General features: G+C 46.1%; 1 protein-coding gene across 1 annotated transcript in view; it reads right to left on the minus strand.

The window, feature by feature from the left end:
- Positions 1–2,206: 2,206 nt before the first annotated feature.
- Positions 2,207–15,679, minus strand: part of COLGALT1 (collagen beta(1-O)galactosyltransferase 1) — a 59,871-nt gene continuing 46,398 nt past the window's right edge. Inside the window, exons 9-12 of the mRNA XM_069231740.1 lie at positions 8,416–8,548; positions 7,109–7,236; positions 6,730–6,936; positions 2,207–3,730 (exon numbers count right to left, since the gene is read on the minus strand). Coding sequence (XP_069087841.1) covers positions 3,463–3,730; positions 6,730–6,936; positions 7,109–7,236; positions 8,416–8,548 — 736 coding nt within the window. The 3' untranslated portion in view covers positions 2,207–3,462. The remainder of the gene's footprint in view (positions 3,731–6,729; positions 6,937–7,108; positions 7,237–8,415; positions 8,549–15,679) is intronic.

A 15,679-nucleotide genomic window follows, 5' to 3' on the forward strand; every position in this document is an offset into this window, starting at 1 on the left:
CAAGTATGTGCAGAGCATGTATTTTATATCCAAACAGTGCCAAAACGTTTTGACTACAAGATAATTTATGAAAAAGAGGCCTGCAGTTGGCAGTCAGGTGTACTTGTCAGTGAAAGGCAAATGGTCCTGGAATCAAAAGCTGCCCTTCTAGTAGCCTTTAAAGCACTTCTGGAGTCACTGACCTTTACAATCAGAGAGCCAGTAAAATAAATATTACTCCTGCTGAAAAGTACCAGCAGTCTGCAACAGGACTTTGACACTTCACCATCACTTTTACATGGACTCTGTTATTTTCATAGTTTGTAACTATTCCTGGAAAGGGTTGACGCACATGCCAAGACGTGATCAGGATAGTTTAGGTTACTCTGTTCTGTCCATCAGGGCCCAGGGTATGGCTAGTGTTTGATGCAAGCTTTTTGAGCCTCACAGAGGATCTCAGAACTTTTCTTACACTAGTTCACCTCGTGGGGAAGGGTGAGCTTAAGACTGACAGTACCTTGTATAGTGGAATTAAACATCCGATATGGCTGTGTAGCAGATGGATCTTCTTTGGGTGCATTAATAGGATGTTGTGATGGCTAAACCTTATAGTGGGGTTGTTTAGTGCGAGTGGCGGGATGAAGAGTTGAAGTAAAAGACGGTGACCTTTTCAAAAGGATGAAGTCGGGACATAAAGGAAAAGCAAACAGTGACTGCTGGAAGCTTTTAGGACTAGACATTTAGTGCAGTACAAACCACAGGCTGAATTGATATAACAGTGAGGTCCCAATTGGTCGCTGGTGGGTGCAACGTCAGTCACTCAGAGATAGCCCCAAAGAGAACACATTACCAGAACTAAAGTGTTGAAACTCTGGGCTGGAGAAAGCAGGCATGCCACTCATTTTTAAAGCTGCATGTCTTTATTAGTAGCTGGCTTCCTTCAAGTTCCTTTTTCAGATGAGTTATTCTTAAGGGTATTAAATAAGCACGTGTTGGTCTCAACTCTTTGGCATTTAGGCCAATTCTACTGTAAGACATTACTTCACACCACTATCTAAACACTGGCTTTGTCCATAAATTGTGATAAGAGATGACTAGTGTGCGGGGAAGGGCACACGAGGAGAGGGAGCAGAGTGCATGTCCTGGCACTCTGCTCCCTCTCCTCGCGAGCCCTTCCCTGCACCCTACTTTTATCCTGACCCAGGAGTGGTGTGGGAAATAGATGCCTCCAAGACCAACTTATTACACTTCAGTACCAGACTAGTGGTGAAAACTGGGAAAACGGCACCGTAAGGTGGAAATGAAGAAAGTCACACAAAGCCAGAGGACTAGCAGAGTCAGACGAAGTGATAAAGAGTGAGCAAAGAAGTACTTGTAAGACTGATGGAGAATCCGAAGAGAATATAGCAAGGTGGAAGCAGAACGTACAAAAGGTAAGTAAAGGGAGTGGATGTAAAAAGCAAACAAGTGTGCAGGCACAGAAGCTTAACTATAATCGAAAAGTCAAAGAATTCACTAATGCAACCAGGAAGCCCCAAATTATGGAGATAGAACAGAAAAGATTAAAGCGTCAAGAAGAGATGGAAGTCATGCTTCCTAGTGTGCTTGGTTATGGGAGGGCATAGGGACATCATGCCAAGCACTCAAGGCTTCCTAGTCCAACATGGCTTGCAGGGGTAAAGACAAGAGGCTGTGCAAAGATGTGCGATGGAGAGAGCACCAAATCCTACAAGCAGGGGTGACGTGCATACAAGTAAGCAGCGTACCAAAGAGGAAAAAGAAAGGTGACAGCGTGCATGACAGTACGTACAGGGAGCCTAGACAACATTTCTAGAGGTAAAATGGTTCAAGAGACTCAAGCCTACAATGGGTGGGAATACAAAGGAGAAATAGCAAAAAGGGAATAGAGTAAAGGGACAGAAAGTGACAAATCAGACGTCGAAAAGATGTGAAACTGAAGAAAGCTAGTTGAGGATGGAGAGGAAATGCTATTGGGACCAGGAAGTCTCATAGTGAGAGAGAGAGAGAGAGAGAGAGAGAGAGAGAGAGAGAGAGAGAGAGAGAGAGAGAGAGAGAGAGAGAGAGAGAGAGAGAGAGAGAGAGTGAGAGTGAGCCCTTACAGTAGAGGAAAGCAATCTGGCCAAGTAAGGAGAAAAAAAAAAAAGTCACGTTTTATGACAATGCTCTATTACAAAGGCATAACCACAAACAACCTGAGCACACGAAAGAGGAATAAAGTTACTTTTATGACAACGCACCTACTCTTGGTCCATAAGCTTTTTCCTTAACTTATGAGCCACATTAGTGCCTTGTGATGGTGCAGGACTTTGTTTCTATAGCATGATATTGGCTGTTGTAGAAGCAGTGTCAGTGTGCCATACTTTATACGTGGCATACTTGCGCATAGGCATGTCCACAAAGTCCTTGAGTGGATCTTTCTATAGGTATACTCTTAAACCTTTGGTACTTTGCCTGGCAAGAGTGTGAGCCAAGTTGCACATGCTAGAGAGGATAGAATAAGGAAAGGAAAATAGGCCATTAAGATTTAGTGGAATGGGACTATAAAGAAAACAAATGCACAAAAGACGTGAACTATGGAGAAGAAGAAAGTATATGAAAAAGTAAGAGAAAATTACACTGAAAAGTGAGCGATAGGGATGGGGGAGCGCAGAGAGTTAGAGAGGAATGAAATAACTAGAGGACAGAACTACATGAAGATCAAAAACAGACTGTTGATGACATCAGAAAATAATGGTGGACAGAGCATACAAAGGAATGAGGAATCACCCAAAGCACACTGGAGAAGTGTTGCAGAGCAACAAAGACAGACCAAATAGGCAAGACTGGGGCAGTCTAGCTGACTAGACGTGGAGTGATAAGGCATGAATTAGTAATTCCTGTTCTTTGGCGCAAACCCCAAAAGTCAAATTCCAAAAACAACAAGAATGGTGGGCTCCCAGAAGTGACGGGGTGTCAGAGCATCTATTGAAGGACCTAACATAGCGTTCAGTTTGGGGTGCAAAGCTGGCCTGCTGCAGATCCGTCAAAGGACCATGGCCTCAAATCCCACATGCTGATATACACAGCTGGTTCCAGACCAAAATCCTGAGTGGAGGCGTGTAAGGGTGGGCAATGCTCTTTTCCAATGTCCGATGGCTGCCTCTCCAGACCAAAACGTCAGGTAAGGGTCTGCTATGTTTTCATTTACACATCCCATAACAAACGGATCCGAGAAAAAAGTGTCAGATAAGTCTAGAACCCAAACAGAAACAGGAGACTGAGGAGGCCTTCTTCAGCGCAGACAACCTCTCCCACATATACTGCTAATAAAACAGAAGGGGCACTAAAGCAGAGTCTAATAGATCTGAGGCGCTACAGAGATTCTGCTCTTTGCCAAGTACCGTCACTGCTGAGCTGACCTTCTCCAGACCATGCAGCATTCCTCTGTGTTTGGGCGTAGCTTCCGCTTGTCTTCTCTTTTGGTCATAACTCATCCCTAGCTGCACTGTCCAGTGGAGACTGAATGACATCGGAGTTCTTAGCCTCGCTGCGCAGCTCCTGCTGCTCCTGAGTCTTCTGTGACTTGGCGCGGTCCCAGTCCGTTTTCAGTGTCTCATTGTTCCACACCACCGAGGTCTCAGTATCACTGATGTAACCTTCGTCGCCCGTGTAGTGCGTAGGGTACACCAGCAACGGCTCAACTGAAAAGGCCTTCAGGTCCCGAACTTCAAAATGCTCCATGTACTTTGTGCTAAAGAAAATGGAAACAAGGGATAGAGCGGTTGAAACAGCTGTTTTCCTTCACTGCAACACGGTCTTTTCCACCCCTGATCCCCAGTCATTCTTCATATCTTTCACAAATTTCTCTAAATACTTCCATATAGACACTGAAAATATTCCCTGCTTCATCCATTTAACGCCTACCATCCGCTTCCCTCTAACTTACTCTAGAAATGATCAACCCCCTCTATTTGCACCCGGCTCAATGAGTTTCTTCCACCATTCTGCAGTGCTTCCATCTTGCCTGCTACCCAGGTGACCTGTTCAATGCAGACAGACGTCTATGCATCACCCTACATTCCAGCTAACCCTAGTTATGGGCAGAAAGTGCCTTCTCTACGCACTGGGTCGCAGAGAAAGAAAGTTCAACCAATTTATGGGTTTTTAGAAGGCTGCAGAGGGGTCGACTACTTGTGATGGCAGGTTTCCAAGGAATGGTTTAGATGGTGTATTACGCTGCCAGCGCAACCTAGCTCCAGTACCAGCGGTCACCAGAGACACTAACTGAAACACTTCCAAGGTTTGATGCCACAGTGGAAGAGTCACATTTGGAATGTTTTCTTTCCAGAGAAATTACACTGAAAGCAAAACCTCCTCATGTCAAATAAAACTGCTTCCATATCGATGGATGCCATCAGGCCAGGGAAATCAGTGGTTTGAAAGATTTATGGTCGCTCAGTGCTGGGTCTCCACCAGAGACATTATGTTATAGCGAAATAGACAACTTGTGGAGGGATCTAGAGGAAATGTGCATTAAAAGGCATCTCCCCTCCTCAAACACATGACTCTAGCCTCACCTATCAGAGCAAAGAAAAAAAACAAGCCTGGATTATAGTTATTGTTTTACTTTTGGTCGAGCGCACAACCTAGGGCTCGCTGCACCCACTCCTGTGGTGAGCAGGATCAGCGCTTATCCACTGCATATAAAGGCAAAGGGCCGAAGTGAGAGCTGGATTTCCTTGTACAGTTCATCAGTATGGGTAGAATCGGTTTTCTGTGTACATCTGTTACTGCACATCCGCGCCCCAGGATCAGCCGGGTACCTTTATTTGCAATAAAAAATACAAGTGTACTGCCTTCTCTGTGTCGAACTGGGAAGTGCATTTTCGGTTAGGACCACAGCCTCAAAACATGCAGAGTATTTATCTTAAGTGATGGCTGGGGTGCAGTGGCATCTGTGCCACTTAACCAGCAAAAAAATAGGCAGATAGGTGAGTGCGCTGGCATTAGTCCTGATGCCAGAGGCCCGGTGGAGATGCCACACTGAAGGTGCACTCTAAAGCCCATGATGTAGCACGGAACTTCCACATAAACAAATCAGGACACACGAGGCAAACCCAATCTTGGTAAACAAAGCTTACTTTGCGTGCATCGTTCTCGTCCAATAGGCTTTTTCATTGTGAGCACATGCTAAGGTTTTTAAAAATGAGAGCTCACCCTTCAAAAAATTCTTATTTCCAGCCATGTGAAGTTTCTGGTCCACCCAAGGAAAATGAGTGACGTCAAAAAATAAATAAATCACAAAAACAAAAAACCTTGAAACACAAATTTTCAGGGAGTATTAAAACTGCCTATCTGCTGCTTTCAGCTTTGAATGGCCCTATATGTTTCCACAGCATGTACTTTTAATAATTTGTTATATTTTTTTATTTGTGTACATGTTGCAAATTAACTCTACTAAGCACTCTTTCCTCCTCCTTTCGATGAGGTCTCCTGAGCCCTACAGCGTTCTGAAGCAGCCCAAGCCAGAATCAGAGTTTTGATACCTTGAACCATGCTAGACAAAAATCAGATGTAACGTTGCCACAGTACGTCGGGGTCAGGAGCCACGAAAACTCTTTCACATGTTACCGGTGCTGCAAAACTCATGAACATTAACGCACTGAGACATCACTGTCCTCGTTTTTCAGCCAGACCACTTTAGAGGCATTTGAATTTTTTTAATGGGATTTACCATGGTGACTAAAATTTCCTAAATCTCCAACCTGACAGAAGCACCTGCGAAGCAAGTTGAAGTCACAGCTTTTTTCTCGGGAACTTCAAAAATCACGTGATTTGGTTTTAATGGCAAAAGCTCTGCGTTTTGAGGGCGAAGGTTATTAATTGATATTCTGTGGCAAACGATCAGGTACGTTTTGACATTGTCACTTCACATTTTTTTAGATGTTCTGCGTTGACAGCTCAACACTACAGAACATGCAGAAAATCAGCACTGACCACATTACTTATGCCTGCTACTGCTTTTTCCATGCTCCCTATGCAGTAAATCTGAGCCCCCTAGCACACCCTCAATTTGTGAACCCTTCCTGTAGGTCTTAACATATTCCTTCATTCGTCAACTCAGAGTCCCCTTCACTTGCTGCATTAAGCCTACCTAAATCTCTTATTCATGATGCACATAGTCAACCACGTCTGGCTCTCGGGAAGCGGGTCATTCCTACTCCTTGCATCGTCTCCTGAACCAGGTTGTCCAGTTTGCGATCTCGACCTCCTGCCTGTCCTCATGTTTTTTTTACCTCGCATGAACTGAGTTTTAGAACAAATCCTGCTAGCTCTGTGACACTAACCTCCCCACACTGCTCCTTCGACTCTAAGTCCCTCACATTCAACCACCACCTACTAGTTACCAATCTACCAACTCTTATCTCGGGTGTTGTGCCACTTCTCTACTCAAAATACCCTCTTCCTCCTGCAGACCATCACCCGTGTTCCTATGATGCCTCCAGCTCCACAACACATTCCCAACCCTTTAGCCTACTATGTGACCCAAAGTGTGGCCACCCAATGGCACCAATCTCTCCATGCACCATCTCCGCACTGGCCTGATGCTGCCCCGCTCTCCATGGCAGTTCATGTCAATCCTATTTTAAAGTCCTCTTATAATTAAAATATGCCATTTCCTCCTCTCTGCTTCTCTACACCCTTCTATCTACCCGCTTCTGTAATAAAATGAAGATGTCAGAATCATACACTGGGTGTTTGTTGAACATTATCGGTAGGAATTCATCGACTGGAAGCATCTTGCTTAGAGGTTCTGCATCCAGTAGCTTCCTTGCACCCTGCAGCGAGATGGCATATGCCAACGTCCAGTAGGAGTAATCCGCCTCCACTAGGTTCCGGACATTGGGAACAGACTTCTCAGAGTGCTCCACTTGCATCCTTTTGCGCCCAATGTAACTAAGGAAGAAAAAGGGAGAGGCAAATATCATCTTGGGCAAGACTGAGAAAGACCATTCACTGGCAGGATGGAGGGGATCCCAAAATCCTTCACCACCCTCCTCTCCATTTGCTTCCTTTACATGTGCTACCTCACACTATGGCCCATCAAATCTCACGTTACTGTGCTTACATGAGATCCCAATCCAGCTCTTCTTCAGCCACTTCGTACATGAGATTCATCAGGCGCCGCTTGAAAAAGATCTCAAAGCGCAGGTCGTCCTCAAACACGACCGACCTCTCCAGGCCTCTGTCAACTATCTGCCACAAGGAAATAGACACTCATTAATACCATGGAGAAAGTGTGGCTGGATGCACCAGAGAGTGACCTCGACATCTCAAACAAGGACTTTATTCTTATCACGGATCAACTCCCTCACACGCTGTTACTGATCACAACATCATTATTCTACAGTGCTCTAAAGACCGGCCCAGTCATCCACCTGGTCCTTCCTTCTATTCGCCCAGGGCAAACAAACTCTCCACCCTAGGCCTGTCTCCAACGGACGGGAAATGACAAGTAGTACTAGGTAAAAACGTAACCTAGACCAGTTATTGCAGGACCGGGCATGATCATGTGCAAAAAGGACACATACTTTAAAGGGTTTGTAGTGAAAATAATTGTTAGGACCATGCTGGAGAAACTTAACCCAATATTGCGTGGGTCTCAGAATATAACCTGCTTGGTGGTGAATAGGATTTTTCAGGTCATGAGCCCATGGCATGAACTTCAAGTCGAGCATGCTCAAAACACATCTAGCACAGAACTGCAGCCAAGGAAGGGGGAAGAAGGCTGTCCATCATCATGTTCTGCCCCAGACGGGCTATTATGACAGATTATGGGCACTAGGCTGAATCAGATATGGTTGGTAACAGCATGACTCGGTACAAAGGTGGGATTTGGTAAGTGAAGGCTTAAAGGTAGGGTAGCGTGCTTAGGAGAAAGGCACGAGCGGTATGGGCTAGGTTACAGGCGATGCTTGTGGGACAGAGGATTAAGCAAGAGAAACTCACTAGTGCTTTCTCTGTGCAATGCCAAAGGTCACCAGAGGTAGGGCATAAAAGGTTACTTAGCCCCATGGAGCTTGCCTTGGTGAAGTGAGAAGGTTACAGGGAGGCCTATGTGGGGTGGGTCCATTTTAGCGCATCCTGAAAAGTGCCACTAAAAAGTGAGCTACGCTGCATGTCTGTGGCACTTTTTTTTAGATGCTCTAGAATGGAACTGCCCCACATAGCCCTCAATGGGCACAGAGATGAACCACAAGTTGTGGGCATCATTGGATTAGAGTCTAGGTTCCGGCTGTGAACCTGGCAGAGGGCAAAACGCTAGTGCAAGAAATAGTCACAAGGAAGAAATTATATACAAAAGTCTGGAATAGAGACTGCGCACTATGCGAGGAGGACTATAATGAGAACCCATTATCCGTGCTAGCCACTCACCTCTTTCCAAATGTTGTAGTGGCTGAGGAAACAGCCCAGCTCGCCCTTTGTGAGTGGACGCCCGTGGTACGGGTCTTGGTACCCTGGCAGCATCTTGATACCCATAGCATCTACCTGGCTTGTGTTTAGAGCCCTGAAAGACAAAGCGTATGTGTCACCACTTTCAGGAGCCTCTCTCGAAGTACAAGGTTTCTGCCTTTCCTATCCAAACATATGCATCATGCTCAAATACTTTGGTATGACTCAAATATTCTATTACCCATGGAAACTAAAGCATCCGCCAAGACGACTCTCTCCCTAGCCTGCGTCTGGGGAGAGTAGAACACAGAACTATGTTGCATCAAAACAGCTGCTTTGGAAAATGGTCAAAGGATGCATGTGAAGGGAAACGAAAGACACGATTTGGGAAAGAACTAATCTGACAACGAATATGGCAACAGGGAAGGATGTCTCCGGAAAACAAGGCACTGAACAGAGCGTACTTGGTCACAGGTCATTGGCTTTGGGCCCCTTGCCCGGTCATCTATTTTCTAGTTCCAGGCACTTGCTGTGGTGCATTCTGGGAGTTATAGCCCCAACTACTTTCAAGTAAAGCAACCGGGCTAACAACTGAAAACATGGATTTGTAGGAAACCCCTTTCCTGAAAGAGCTGTGTCCTGCCTACATGGAGCAAACCGAGGGGTAGACTAATTATTCTGCTTCAATTACGTCAGTTGGTACTCGTGTGTCAAACCCCACAGAGGACACCGAAAAAGTGCAAGTGGGGAGAGGACACCCACAAGATGACGAAGCAGGAGGGAAAAAGTTAAGAGGGAAAGGGCAGAACTGGTTTTGAGGAATTGCGTTTTGAGGAATTGCATTTTACCAATTAAACTCTAGTGACCTGATGCATCTAGATGCAGACTCCATGCTCAAGTAGTCACGCAAAACTGAGACCGGTGAAGGAGGTGAAGACAAGGAAAGGAGTGGGGGAGGAAAGAGCGGTGACAAAGGTGAGGGACTGATAAGTGAAGGGAAGGCCCTGGCAAGCGTGTCTCGGAAACCAAGGCTGCTGTGTCTTTAGTAGTGGTGCTCTTCTTTGTAGGAGGCGGGACTGGCTTGTAGTGAGTACCTAGGGGTACTTGCACCTTGCACCAGGCCCAGTTATCCCTTATTAGTGTATAGGGTGTCTAGCAGCATAGGCTGATAGATAATGGTAGCTTAGCAGAGCAGCTTAGGCTGAACTAGGAGACGAGTGAAGCTCCTACAGTACCACTAGTGTCATATGCACAATATCATAAGAAAACACAATACACAGATATACTAAAAATAAAAGGTACTTTATTTTTATGACAATATGCCAAAAGTATCTCAGTGAGTACCCTCAGTATGAGGATAGCAAATATACACAAGATATATGTACACAATACCAAAATATGCAGTAATAGTATTAGAAAACAGTGCAAACAATGTATAGTTACAATAGGATGCAATGGGGACACGTAGGGATAGGGGCAACACAAACCATATACTCCAAAAGTGGAATGCGAACCACGAATGGACCCCAAACCTATGTGACCTTGTAGAGGGTCGCTGGGACTATTAGAAAATAGTAAGGGTTAGAAAAATAGCCCACTCCAAGACCCTGAAAAGTGAGTGCAAAGTGCACTAAAGTTCCCCAAAGGACATAGAAGTCGTGATAGGGGAATTCTGCAGGAAAGACACAAACCAACAATGCAACAACGATGGATTTCCAGTCGAGGGTACCTGTGGAACAAGGGGACCAAGTCCAAAAGTCACAAGCAAGTCGGAGATGGGCAGATGCCCAGGAAATGCCAGCTGTGGGAGCAAAGAAGCTGCTACTGGACAGTAGAAGCTGTGGTTTCTGCAGGAACGACAAGGGCTAGAGACTTCCCCTTTGGAGGATGGATCCCCCACGCCCTGGAGAGTCGTGCAGAAGTGTTTACCCGCCGAAAGACTGCCAACAAGCCTTGCTAGCTGCAAATCGTGCGGTTAGTGTTTTTGGATGCTGCTGTGGCCCAGGAGGGACTAGGATGTCGGCAATTGCGTCTGGGGACAGAGGGGGCGTCGAGCAAGACAAGGAGCCCTCTCAGCAGCAGGCAGCACCCGCAGAAGTGCCAGAAACAGGCACTACGAGGATGCGTGAAACGGTGCTCACCCGAAGTCGCACAAAGGGAGTCCCACGTCGCCGGAGAACAACTTAGGAGGTCGTGCAATACAGGTTAGAGTGCCGTGGACCCAGGGTGGACTGTGCACAAAGGATTTCCGCCGGAAGTGCACAGAGGCCGGAGTAGCTGCAAAAGTCGTGGTTCCCAGCAATGCAGTCTGGCGTGGGGAGGCAAGGACTTACCTCCACCAAACTTGGACTGAAGAGTCACTGGACTGTGGGAGTCACTTGGACAGAGTTGCTGGATTCAAGGGACCTTGCTCATCGTGCTGAGAGGAGACCCAGGGGACCGGTGATGCAGTTCTTTGGTGCCTGCGGTTGCAGGGGGACGATTCCGTCGACCCACGGGAGATTTCTTCGGAGCTTCTAGTGCAGAGAGGAGGCAGACTACCCCCACAGCATGCACCACCAGGAAAACAGTCGAGAAGGCGGCAGGATCAGCGTTACAGAGTTGCAGTAGTCGTCTTTGCTACTTTGTTGCAGTTTTGCAGGATTCCAGCGCGGTCAGCAGTCGATTCCTTGGCAGAAGGTGAAGAAAGAGATGCAGAGGAACTCGGATGAGCTCTTGCATTCGTTATCTAAGGAATCCCCAAAGCAGAGACCCTAAATAGCCAGAAAAGAGGGTTTGGCTACTTAGGAGAGAAGATAGGCTCCTTCAGGTGTTGCTAGCCTATCAGAAGGAGTCTCTGACGTCACCTGCTGGCACTGGCCACTCAGAGCAGTCCAGTGTGCCAGCAGCACCTCTGTTTCCAAGATGGCAGAGGTCTGGAGCACACTGGAGGAGCTCTGGGCACCTCCCAGGGGAGGTGCAGGGGAGTGGTCACTCCCCTTTCCTTTGTCCAGTTTCGCACCAGAGCAGGGCTGAGGGGTCCCTGAACCGGTGTAGACTGGCTTATGCAGAAATGGGCACCATGTGTGCCCATGAAAGCATTTCCAGAGGCTGGGGGAGGCTACTCCTCCCCTGCCTTCACACCATTTTCCAAAGGGAGAGGGTGTAACACCCTCTCTCAGAGGAAGTCCTTTGTTCTGCCATCCTGGGCCAGGCTTGGCTGGACCCCAGGAGGGCAGAAGCCTGTCTGAGGGGTTGGCAGCAGCAGCAGCTGCAGTGAAACCCCGGGAAAGGCAGTTTGGCAGTACCAGGGTCTGTGCTACAGACCACTGGGATCATGGGATTGTGCCAACTATGCCAGGATGGCATAGAGGGGGCAATTCCATGATCATAGACATATTACATGGCCATATTCGGAGTTACCATTGTGAAGCCACATATAGGTAGTGACCTACATGTAGTACACGCGTGTAATGGTGTCCCCGCACTCACAAAGTCCGGGGAATTCGCCCTGAACAATGTGGGGGCACCTTGGCTAGTGCCAGGGTGCCCTCACACTAAGTAACTTTGCACCTAACCTTTACCAGGTAAAGGTTAGACATATAGGTGACTTATAAGTTACTTAAGTGCAGTGTAAAATGGCTGTGAAATAACGTCCACGTTATTTCACTCAGGCTGCAGTGGCAGGCCTGTGTAAGAATTGTCAGAGCTCCCTATGGGTGGCAAAAGAAATGCTGCAGCCCATAGGGATCTCCTGGAACCCCAATACCCTGGGTACCTCAGTACCATATACTAGGGAATTATAAGGGTGTTCCAGTAAGCCAATGTAAATTGGTAAAATTGGTCACTAGCCTGTTAGTGACAATTTGAAAGAAATGAGAGAGCATAACCACTGAGGTTCTGGTTATCAGAGCCTCAGCGAGACAGTTAGGCACCACACAGGGAACACATACATATAGGCCACAACCTTATGAGCACTGGGGTCCTGGCTAGCAGGGTTCCAGTGACACATAACAAACATACTGAAACATAGGGTTTTCACTATGAGCACTGGGCCCTGGCTAGCAGGATCCCAGTGAGACAGTGAAAACACCCTGACATACACTCACAAACAGGCCAAAAGTGGGGGTAACAAGGCTAGAAAGAGGCTACTTTCTCACAGTCTTTGAATGGAAATGTGGAATAAAAAAAAACACAAAAGAAAAGAAAAAAAACACACACACAATAAACGAACAATCTTTCAGAATGTCTGTGCATATAGTACAGGTGCCCATTGACCAGAATGCCACTGATCTACCTGTTGGCCCTCTCCCAGGTATCCAGCTGATGGCAGTTTGGGATCCGCAGATGAGCAGTGCAAGCTGCTTATTGGCCACAGCAGTGCGTTGCTGGGAGATGGAAATGAGCCAAAACCAGAGATACGCTTCCTTGCAGAGTAGATCTGCCTATCAAACCCAGAGTTCCTTAAACCTCCGTGCACGTCCTTCGCAGATGGCAACCCCTTACCCAGATTTTGCCTGTCTTTCTTCCCAGATTGTGCCTGTCTTTCTTTTTCTGACCTGTCCCTGAAAGTTTCTGACCCCATTCGCCAAACAAGCTGGGCTATTTACCCTGGTTTATGGTGCCAGGCGGGCACTGCATCGTTTGATTTCCAAACAGGTGCCTGCTGGGCAGCAATATATTCCTAGAAGTTTTTCAGGCAGACCACCTCCATTCCCTCATTAATAATCATCTGCCTTTCTACGTGCCAGTATTCCTCACTCTGCACTACTTCCAGCTAGTTTTCATAGTCCTGAACTCTTGGGTTCCCTTTCACACATCCGAACCTTAATCTTAGCTCCACTTCCTGTACAACGTGCTGCACCTGTGTCTCTGCGTAAAGACAGTTTCACGGTAGGCGACCCTTACTAGCTCCTTTCTATTCTGACTGGGGCGCTCACTCCTCATGGAAATTGCTGTCCAGTGGATTTGTGAAAAAAAGCTCAAATGGATCCATTAAGCGAGGATGGCGCCATGAATGATATCCTGAGAACCATTCCCCGACCCAACACTGAGTTGAGGGCAGGAAAAAATTCTGTGCCGATCACTCTGGTAGGGGGCGGCGGTCGCATTAATTACAGTACATTTGCTTAATTCTCAATGATTTGGTAATCTGGACTAATATCCGCCAGTGGTTTTGGTGTTCGTGTATCTTCTTTGCGGGGTGCAAAGCGCAGCGCTGGAAAGCTTGGCAGGAAGGCTAAGAGGTAGACTGGATCCTCGTTCCAAAAGCAGACAACAAGAAAGGTCTGATGCAGTTACCCTCACTCTTACCGGCAGGAGGCACCCACCCACGGTCCTAGAGGAAGAGCGCTCCCAGCCGTGCACTGAAAGACAAGGTACCCCCTCTAGCCATCTCCTCCAACAGGCCAGGAGTCTCCACACAGAAATGACAAGGAGTCAGATCTCTCCGCTCAACAACAGAGAGGACAAGTGCTGATTTTGCAAGCCTCTTCAGGGGTGTTTTCCGTGTTACAAGAGAGCTTGAGAAAAAGGAAGGTCGGGAAATAGTCCATCACCAGCTACCCTCTTGAAATGTGTAACAGGAAGAAATCAGTACTTCTGTGTAAATTATGGGTTTGTGCCAGAAAGACAGACATGGAGAATGCAAGAATAATCTTTAGAGGTAACCACCCTTTGAATCCTACGAGTCTTCTGGGACACATTGGGCACATCTAGTCGGCGCTCCTGGAATTCAGGAAGCTTGCAGTGGAGACTAGTCTTGGGCCATGCAATAGAACAATTTACCCTGAATGGACAAGGTGGATCATATCCTGTAGCTGTGGACTTTTGTGTAATGCAAAGTCTGCAGAAAGATAAGCGTTATCCTTCTGCGCTGTCAAACGATACACTACTTCCTAAGGAATTATACCGATTTCTGATTGGAAATTTGAATAGGGGAGTGTTTTTTTGTTTTAAATAATCAGCTAGTTATGTTGATTTCAGCTCTACTGGTAGCAGTATCCCTTCAGGACCAGCAACCAACTTGCTATTAAATGGTTTCGATCTAGAGTATAGTTGCTCATTGGGAATACGACCTTGGTGATTCAAACTTCTTCTGCTTTTGTTCGTTTTTTCAATTATTTTTTTTTATTTTTTTTTTTTACATTTAATGGTTTTTCAAAAGACCGATATTTAGGTAAAGAAGTCCACATTTATTAACATCTCAAAGGGGAGTGGATAGGTAGACAATACCTTACACCCAGAATGTGGTTCTGGAGTGTAATGCACATGCCTCTGCATGGAATGCCTTCCGGTTCACTGAAGACAAGGCTAGGTATGCCTATGAGTCCTAGTTTGGAGGCCCTCAGTAGCACGAGACAGTGATCGGTATGCTGATGAGGACAGGGGACTGTTGAGAAAGGTAAAAAGATAAGGGGTGAGGAGTCCAGTCCAGTTTTTCCTCTTCTAATGAACAGGAAAAAAATATTCTGGATGAGGAGTCCAGTTTAGTTTTTTTTTTACTTCTAATGAACAGGAAAAATATATATTTTGGATGGTGTGTTGCTTTCAGCAACGTAGGCAGAACAGAGTTGTCTGGCAGCATTCTGCAATCCCGCTCACTGGTAACAATTGAGAGCTATGGGAAGGCATAGCAGGCATTCTGCTTTATTTCATACTTACTGCGAAAATTAAGAGAAACTTGAAAATAAAGACACACATTGAAAAACAAGCAGCTATTAAGTGATTGTGCTATATCCATGATCAGGGAAGATGGGTGGTTAACACAAATGCTATGAAATAAGTGTCAATTCAAGCAAGACAAGGGGCTGTTAGGGATGAAACATCATTATGTCAACAACACTGATTTGACACACAGATATATATATATATATATATATTCACTTTAAAAAACTTAAAGCTTCAAGGAGGTTATAGTTCAGCTCACATTTCAAATGTACAAAACTGTAGGAATTCAGCATTTAGGGTTACTTCAAGTAACTATGACTCTTGCGCTAAGGTAACTTGCGCCCTCGCCATGCTCAGTTTCCTCTTCGATAATATGATTGCAAATGTTGCAGGGATAATTTCAATGATGCCTTAGAAGATGTCATGACTGATGTAATATATGGGGTAATTAGCAGTGCATGGTGAGGGCGCAAGTTATAGTTACCTTAGGACATGAGTTATAGTTACTTGCAATAACCAACTAGAACTGGTGAATTTCTATGGTTTTGTATGTTTGAAATGTGAGCCCAACTATAACGTCCCTGTAACCTTTGTTTTT

This window comes from Pleurodeles waltl, chromosome 4_2 (assembly GCF_031143425.1).
Source record: "Pleurodeles waltl isolate 20211129_DDA chromosome 4_2, aPleWal1.hap1.20221129, whole genome shotgun sequence".
Classification (NCBI taxonomy): domain Eukaryota; kingdom Metazoa; phylum Chordata; class Amphibia; order Caudata; family Salamandridae; genus Pleurodeles; species Pleurodeles waltl.